Source organism: Oryx dammah, unplaced genomic scaffold, assembly GCF_014754425.2.
Source record: "Oryx dammah isolate SB20612 unplaced genomic scaffold, SCBI_Odam_1.1 HiC_scaffold_7, whole genome shotgun sequence".
Classification (NCBI taxonomy): Eukaryota; Metazoa; Chordata; class Mammalia; order Artiodactyla; family Bovidae; genus Oryx; species Oryx dammah.
In genome coordinates this window covers 1,308,524-1,317,181 of record NW_024070191.1, presented here as the reverse complement: position 1 = coordinate 1,317,181, position 8,658 = coordinate 1,308,524, and the positions used below count along the sequence as shown (strand labels likewise).

Here is an 8,658-nt window from a genome sequence, read left to right as displayed (position 1 = left end):
CTGTCGGGCAGCAGAGGCACCAGGCTGCTGGCTCATCAGCTCAGGAGGCTCTTTCTGCCCGAATGCCCAGCTGTGCCTTCCCGGAAGTCGGTAGGGGTGGAGCCAACACCAGCTTGGCCGGGACGGGATGCAGAGAGGAAGGTCAAAGTCCCAGTGAGGGTCACGTGGGAATCAAGCTGACCGTTTCAGATCTTAACCTGAGTTTTGAGCACGTGAAGACGTATCATCACAGCTCCATCTCCAAGATGGAAAACCTCTGAAGCAAGGTGAGCAGCACTGAGAGACACACAGGGACATGCCTTCAGGTTCTGTGAACGTTGGTCACTTTATTCAAGTTCTGGGCGGTGGAAACAGCCTCGGGTCCCAGGGTCTGTGCGAGGGGGAGGAGCCCCAGGAGGAACGCGGTTTGCCAGGTGTGTTTAACGTTGAAACCGCCTCTCCAGTTGACGCAAGCAGGTGTTACACCTCCTGACCTGTGTGCGCCCCCTGCCCCTGCGTTCCCCAGGGCACTCGAGACTCTCACGACCAATAAATGGGTTTTCCAAAAACACTCAAGGGCACTTTCAAAAGATACAAGCTTTTCATTTTAATTGCACATTCGTGGCAAGAAAAAGATGTCAGCACTGTCAATTAAACTGTGGGGCCAACACGTGAGGGTGGCGGTGGGGCCTGCAGCCCAGCACCGCCGGGGCGGATCCCCCGACGGCTCCCTGACTCGAAACCTACAGCGATTAGGAGTAACAGGCTAGCTGCACACTCGGTTAAAAGCAGCTCTCACATCTAGACAAGTGATTATTCACATCTCCCTCCAGTGTCCGCAGAGCCACACAAAGGGGAAGCAAAATTCTCGCTTGGATAAGCTTCGCCGGGGAGACGCCCCCTCGGCAGGTGTCTGGGTAACGACCTGGGGGCCTTCCCTCCTGCCCACGCCAGCAGGGCTGTGAGCAGGTAGCAGGGACGCCTCGGGGGCTGCCCTACCGCCCTCCTGGGGAGACCGCGCACAGGCCGGGCAGGACGCTCGCTGTCCCTGGGCACGTCAGCTCCGGGCCATCCGGTGCCACGTGGCGGGCACGCACGCCTGGGGTTGGTGTTGGGGGGGGCGGCCGCAGGCCGCGGGCTGGGGGCCGAGGCTGCTACCTGGCCTTCTTGGGCTGCACCGGCCCATTGGGGCGGCCAGGCGCGAAGTTCCAGTCCACGGGGTTGAGCAGTTGCTGCGTCTTCTTGCGGGTCCAGTAGGGGTTGATGAGCAGCGTGAGGAGGGCCAAGCCGACCACGAAGAGTGCCAGGTGCGGCGGGAAGAGGCTGCGGGCCAGGCGGCCCCAGTGGCCCAGGCAGACCCACCACATGTGGTAGGTGAGCACCATGCGGCAGTGGAAGAGGTGCACCATGGCCCACTGGTTCAGCCTCCAGAGCCGGGAGTGCGCGCAGCCAGCCTGGCGGGGGGCAGAGTGCGGTCAGGGGCGGGGCCGCGGCCCCCCCCCCCCCCGCGCCCGCCCCGCCCCCAGCCGCCCGCGCCTCCCTCCCTGGGACCACCCCACCCCCTCACCCCGCCCCCCACCCCGGCCGTGCACGCACTGCACACAGCCAGTGACGAGGCAACGCCGGGAGACGCATCCATCACCCGTGACCAACCTCCCCAGGCCCCGGAATGAGATGTGTCCCCGGTTGTCTTCTGGCATTGTCACCCCAGCAGCCCATGGATACAAGCCCAAGCGAACTTGCCCTAAAATTATTCTAAATTCACAGTAAAACTAGCTGTAGCCAAAACCCAACAGGGAACCTGAAGACTCTGCACAGCGGACCGGGCACACAGAGACAGGACTTCGTGGCTTGTGGCGGGGATCTCGCTGCACCTGGACGGCCCGCACACCGCAGACCCACGAGCTTGTCCACCCCGGCCTTTCCTCGCCACTCTGGGCCACACTGGGGCTGGGGCTCGTCCTGGGCCCCCTCCCAGGGGAGGGCCCGTCTGGAACGCACAGGAGGAGAGGGGCCCGGGGAGGCACTGCCGCGGGCCAGACAGCTGCCTGCTGACCCTGGAAACAGGGTGGCTTCACTGCAGCTGCACCTGCTGAGTCCTGAAGGGACACGGACGCCGACCTCTGGAGGGACCACACTGTAACAGAGGAAGACCCTGACCTCTGGGAGCTGCAGAAGGGGTTCACACAGCTCTGACACGGAAAGACGAGAAGAAACAGGACCCGTGACCCAGGGCCAACTTAAAACAGTGGAAAAACACGAGCTTCTTCCTTGTCTGAAGTACTGTGAACTTCCAAAAATAACTGCACAGAAAATTTGAGTTGCCTGCTGTTTCTAGGCCAGACATGACTGTGTCCTCTTCTACTACCAGGGATGTTTAAATCATCTGCAGATAATATCCAGAGAAACAACCTATTTATTCCAGCAGTTTTAAATATTAAAAACTCCGTTTACAGTAGCTTCCATCAAGCCTAGACTAAGAAATGAGTGTGAAGAAAAGCAGAAGGACGAGGCAGAGTGAAACAGCAGGGAGCGGGGAGCCCAGGATCCCTAACAGCTCTTCGGAAAAAGTCTTGGATGAATTGAGGCACATTATGTTCTCGGATGGAAAACACTCAAAAGACACTACATTCCTCCCTCCTAGAATCCGCCCAGATTTAGTCTAAATAAGAGAATACCTCCCTCCATATTCTATCGCTTTAAAATAACTCTAAATAATTCCACCCATGCAGTAAATGCACCAGGAGGGCTGAGGTGCCTCAGTAAAGGATGAAATGTGGTGACACTTAAGAAATAAGGTGATTGCAGTGCAAGAAATAAACAACACAAAATGCAGAAATAAGTAAAATATGTGGAGAGCTTATACTGGGCAGCATTTTGACTCCCCAGGGAAAGGATGGATGATGTAATTACATCAGGATGCTTGCTCGCTTCCTGGGAAATCCAGTAGGATCTCACTTCCCACCTTACTTAAAAATACTTTTTTTTAATATGGATTAAATGTCAATATTTCAAAGAAAAAGAAAACCACAGAGTACTAGGGAAACAACACAGTTCTATAGAAACAGTTTTATACCCAGTGCGTGGGGCAGGCATTCTCCACTTTATGTCAGTCAGAATCGTGACTCACACAAGTAAAATTCCTTAAACTGTACGATCAGACAGAAAAGAGTGCTTCTCAAACACCAAAACATGTAAGGTTTGAGGCTTTCAATGATAGATTGCTTACATGAGAAAGATTTAGCCTTTGCCTTGGCCCAAGGACGTTAAATGTACAAACTGTAGAATGGGGACGTGAGCTAAACATGCCTTGGGGTGCACATGCAAAGTGCAGAGTGAGTTGTGAATGCTTGGGGGATGGGGGGCCACTGCTCATCCTCTCCACCCAAGCAGCCAGCAAGCCATCTTCCATCCACTGAGCTGTCTCCTCCAAAGCTCACTAAATGTACTCTTTTCCACAGTTTCTCCACGTGCTGAAAGCAGTCATCTTAAATCACTAACATCCACACCAGAAGCATGAACTTTTACTCCTACAATAATTGCATTAAGTTCAGAAAACTCCAAGCTTGAGAACTGAGCGTTTTTGCTGTCACTCATGCACTAAAATTTTTGCATTCATCATCACCAAATCCTCTGAGAAAAGCTGGGTCAGTAACAATCTGAGACTTAACCATGCAAGGTTCCTTTGTCTAGCTTGGGTCCCAGCAGGCAGTGTGCCTGGTATATATTTATACATAAATTCACTGGTTTTTTTTTAATATCAATTCATCTGCACCTGGATTAGTGTCTCTGTGGATGAACCAGCTTAGATGTATGAGTGTGTAATTCACTTGTTATTATTTCTAAACAGCATTTCAGAACCAAACTGAAGGAGGAAACAGAAGCGTAAGCCCATCTGGGGTGTAAACTACATCACACTGGTGGTGACGTCTGGTCCCGACACCTGCCCGCATCTCATCAAACCAGAGTCCACAGTGAGAGTGCCTGGACCCCGAAACCCTACCAAGCAAGAACTCGGCAGCTTTGCGAAAGGCTTAGAGGGGTTTCAGCATCTGCGCGGCATTTACTCCCAAGGCTCAACAGGACCCAAACTAGAACTAGGCTGCCTGGACATGCTTGGCTCTGAGCTGTCCTAGCTGAGGGGACAGCTTTGCTGTGGGGCCGCTGGCCACGTGGTGAACACAGCAAGGCTGCAAGAAGGGGGTCCCATCCCCAGACCCCCCCTTTTTCATTTCCATCCTAAGTGAATGGCATCCAAACACTTCAGAGGAAAAAGACCCCAAACAAAGTGCCTTTCCCTCTGGGATCCCCCCCACAGCTGGGGTCTGTCCGCTTCCTGAGGAGGGGGGCCGCCCCACCTCGGGAGGAGCTACCAAAGACCCCCTCCCCAGTGCCTGACGTGTGAGGGGCGCTGGGGGAGGCCTGTGTGAGCTGCAGGCCACAGGCAAACTCCATCATGAGGAATCAGGAACCCACGGAAAGGGCCCTGCCTCTGGGACAGGGCCCCTGGAGAAACAGGACGGTCCATGTCCCACAGCACCCTAGGGTCAGGAAGAGACCCCAGCTCCCTGCTTCACGCCGAAGAGGGAGGGGCTGGGCATCCAGCACCCCAACTTGTTGGCGGGGCTCCCAACAGGTGCGCAGACAAAAGCCACAGCCTCCGCCCTTCCCCAAGAGGATGCTGCCAAGAAGCCCCAGGGCCCCAGCTGGGCCGATTGGTTGTGAGCTGGGCAGAGGTCAGCTCCATCTGATGCACAGACTCCAACAGAGGCCTGGAAATGAGGCAAAACCTTTCGCTCCACACAGAGGGGCAGGACCCATCCCCAGCCCTGCTGAGGGGAGTCCCTGGGACTGGCACAGGATGCTCCCCAGGGGCAGGAGGACACACGGACAGAGTGAGACACTGGCTTCCCTGGTGGCCCAGGGGCTGGGAATCCGCCTGCCAGTGCAGGGACAGGGCTTGATCCCGGGTCCGGGACCCCACACGCCGCAGAGCAGCGGAGCCCATGTGCCACAGTGCCCGAGCCTGAGTGCCCTGAAGCCCCTGGTCTGCAACAGGAGAAGCCACGGCGACGAGAAGCCCGACATGGCAACCAGAGAGCACCTGCGTGCTGCAGCAAAGACCCTGGGCGGCCAGGAGAAACACACGGTTTATAAAAATGGAACATCAGTGAACAGATGAAACGTAAAAAAGTCCCAACGAAACCAAGGAGCTGAAGAACACAATAACTGAACTGCAAGAGTCACCAGGGAGACCCCCAGCCATCCTCAGGTTCAGCGTAAAGCATGTCAGCTCCTCAGTCGAGTCCGACTCTCTGCAGCCCCCTGGACTGTAGCCCACCAGGCTCCTCTCTCCATGGGATTCTCCAGGCAAGAACACTGGAGTGGGTTACCTTTTTCTTCTTCAGGGGATCTTCCCGACCCAGGGATCGAACTCCGATCTCCTGCACGGCAGGCAGATTCTTTACCATCTGAGCCACATGGGAGGTGTACAGTGTAACCCCTGCCAAAACTCCAGTGGCATTTTTAACAATAATAAAAATCTAAAGTTCACACGAAACCACAGAAGACCCCAAATACCCAAATCAATCTTGAAAGAAAAGAACAAAGCTGGAGACACCACATCTTCTGACGAACGTTACAGCAAAAACAAAGACAGCGGAAACATAAACAGCTGGGACAACAAAGTAAAAAGTTTCTTCAAAGCAGAGGAAACAACAGAGTGAAAAGGCAACCTACAAAGTGCGAGAAAATATTTGCCAACCATACATCTAATAAGAGATTAATCTTGAACATATGAACTCCACAGATTCCCCGGTGGCTCAGTGGTAAAGAATGCCGCCTGTCACTGCAGGAGACACAGGCTTGACCCCTGATCCAGGAAGACGCCATGTGCTGCACAGCAATTATGCCCTGAGCAACATCTACTGAGCCTACACCCTGGAGCCCAGGAGTCACAGCTACTGAGCCCATGAGCCCCAGGGCCCACAAGCCGAAAGAAGAGAAGCCTGCCACGGCAACTGGAGGGAAGACCCTGTTCTCTGCAACGAGAGGAAAGTCTGAGCAGCAACGAAGACCCAGCACAGCCAAAAATAAATAGATAAATACATAAAATTGTTTTTTAAAACAAGACTACAACTCAACAGTAAAAACTAACAAAGACTCTGATTGAAACGTGGGCCAAGGACTTGAATGGTTTTCCAAAGACAACACTAAAGAGCCAACAGACAGATGAAATGAAAACATGCTCCCTGTCACCAGTCATCAGGGAAAAGCAAGACGGAAGCCAGCGAGCTAACATCCAAGAAACAAAGGAAACGTACACTGGTGAGGACGTGGAGAACCTCGAACTCTGCGCTGCCGGTGGGAACACAGGATGTGCAGCCACTGGGGGAACAGCGCGGGGGTTCGTTTCTGAAACCGGAACTGCCTTAGGGCCCAGGAAAGGAACTGAAACCAGGATCTGGAAGGGCCTCAGCGCCCGTGCTCACCGCAGCAGGAGTCACCGTGACTGAGGCCGAAGCACCGCCGAGCGCTCCCTGACGGACGGCGGGCGAGGAGAACGCACCCACACTCACAATGGGAACCCCCCAGCCAGCCCAAGGAAAGGAGGGAGCTCTTCAGTGTGCGACAGCACGGCTGGACCCAGAGGACGTTCACCCGGCGACACCAACCAGGACAGGAAAGACGGCACAAGTGCACGAGGACCAGGCGTCCGCCAGCCCGAAATCAGACGCGGAGGGCGGCTGCTGGGGGTGGCGGGGCGGCAGCGGGGAGGTACCCTCAACAGGCAGCAGGCTTCGATCAAACGAGACGAGTAAGCTCCAGAAACCCGCTGCACACGTGTCCTACGGCTGACAATGCTGTGCTGGCCACCAAGATGTGTGTAAAATAACGTAACGTGACATGAAACCTTCAAGAGATGCATATAGACACAGAAAAAGCACATGTTCAAGGGCTTACAAATACTGTCTACTGAGACCTCCCTGGCGGTCCAGTGGTTAAGAATCCTCTTTCCAATGCAGGGGACACGGGTTTGATCCCACTCGCCAGGGGGCAACCGCAACTACACCTGCGAGCCGCAACTATGGAGCCACAAGGCCACCCTGAAGAAAACACAGGAAACAAGGGAGCACCTACCAAAATACCCTGTCCACTACGGCAGGCACCGCCCACCACGTCTTCTTTTGCCATGGGCTGGAAGCCTGCTTAAAATTATTAAAATGGAATCCGATCAGAATGAGCTTCCTATTGCCTTTATGCTCTAACCCAGCCAGGGGACAGCACAGGCCACAAGGGGCCAGCAGCAGGGGCGTCCGGGGTGAAGGGACCACGGCCGGGCGCAGAGGCTGTGGAGGAACAGACCGAGCAGGAGTGGGGGCCTACCTTCAGCAGCACCCAGGAGATGCAGGTGAAGGGCGTGCTCATCTCCAGGAGCAGCGTGACCATCGGCAGGTAGTGGCCGGCTTGGAGATTGACTGTGCAGCCGAGAAACCCCAGGAAGGCGAAGAGGTGGTGCACGGCCAGGAAGCCGTCGAAGGTGCGGAAGAGCGTGTTGGACACGTGAAGGGCGAGGTTCTCGAAGAAGAAGAAGCCGGTGGCTGTGGTGATGTGGAACCAGCACCAGTCCTGCTGGCCGAGCGCCTTGTCGGCCTGGAGCACGGAGTCCAGCAGCAGCGCCCACAGCCCCGCCGCGGTGCCCTGGATGCCGAAGACCGCGCGTGTGACCGCCAGGTTCCAGAAGACCTGCTCGCGGGCTGCCAGCGAGCGGTAGGTGGCGTTCAGGGAGGAGGACAGCTGGTGGCAGACCACGAAGACGCCCAGGTAGAAGGCACAGCCCACGGCCACCAGCACCCCGCGGACCTGCCCAGAGGTGTAGTCCAGGTCAAGGGCACCAGCGCCCAGGAGGCTCATGCTGCCCGCGTCGTCTCAGCCAGGCCAGGGTCCACACACTGTGCCAGGGCCGCGGCCCCCGGACCTTCATGCGCCCGTCCTCAACCTGGGGAAGAACAGAGCCTGACCTTCTGCTGGCCAGACGGAGCGGCACACAGGCCACAGCCGCGCCAGGGAGAGGGTCACAGCACGGGCAACAAGCCCCCACCTGTGCGCCTGCGTCTGGCTGACACACACACAGCAAGAAAGCTTCCGCTGGAGGGACAGACGCGCGAGACACAGTGACGTGACAGACACGGGCCCGACTCATCTGTGTGTGCACGTCTATGCATGTATCTGTGTGTGTACATCTGTGTGTGCATCTGTGTGTGCATGTCTCTCTCTGCTTTCTGTGTGTACATATATCTCTGTGTGTGTGTGCACATCTGTGTGTATCTCTGTGTACATCTGTATGTGCATCTGTGTGTACATCTGTGTGTGTATCTCTGATCCCTGTGCATACGTGTATGTGTGTGTGCACATCTGTGTGTACCTGTGTGTATCTCTCTGTGTGTACATCTGTGTGTGCGTGTCTCTCTCTGATTTCTGTGCACATATATCTGTGTGTATCTGTGTACATCTGTATGTGCATCTGTGTGTACATCTGTGTGTGTATCTCTGATCCCTGTGCACACGTGTATGTGTGTGTGTAGACATCTGTGTGTACCTGTGTGTGTCTCTCTGTATGTGCATCTGTGTGTGCGTGTCTCTCTCTGATTTCTGTGCACATATATCTGTGTGTGTGTG

The 8,658-nt window shown here is 55.4% G+C and overlaps 1 protein-coding gene across 4 annotated transcripts in view; it reads right to left on the bottom strand.

Annotated features, from left to right (window-relative positions):
* Positions 1 to 561: 561 nt before the first annotated feature.
* The window catches only part of CLN8 (CLN8 transmembrane ER and ERGIC protein), a 14,311-nt gene continuing 6,214 nt past the window's right edge, over positions 562 to 8,658 (bottom strand). For all 4 annotated transcript variants that reach the window (XM_040243201.1, XM_040243197.1, XM_040243200.1 and 1 more), the window contains exons 2-3: positions 7,366 to 7,978; positions 562 to 1,433 (exon numbers count right to left, since the gene is read on the bottom strand). In XM_040243201.1, the coding sequence (XP_040099135.1) occupies positions 1,134 to 1,433; positions 7,366 to 7,893 (828 nt within the window). In that variant the 5' untranslated portion in view covers positions 7,894 to 7,978 and the 3' untranslated portion in view covers positions 562 to 1,133. The remainder of the gene's footprint in view (positions 1,434 to 7,365; positions 7,979 to 8,658) is intronic.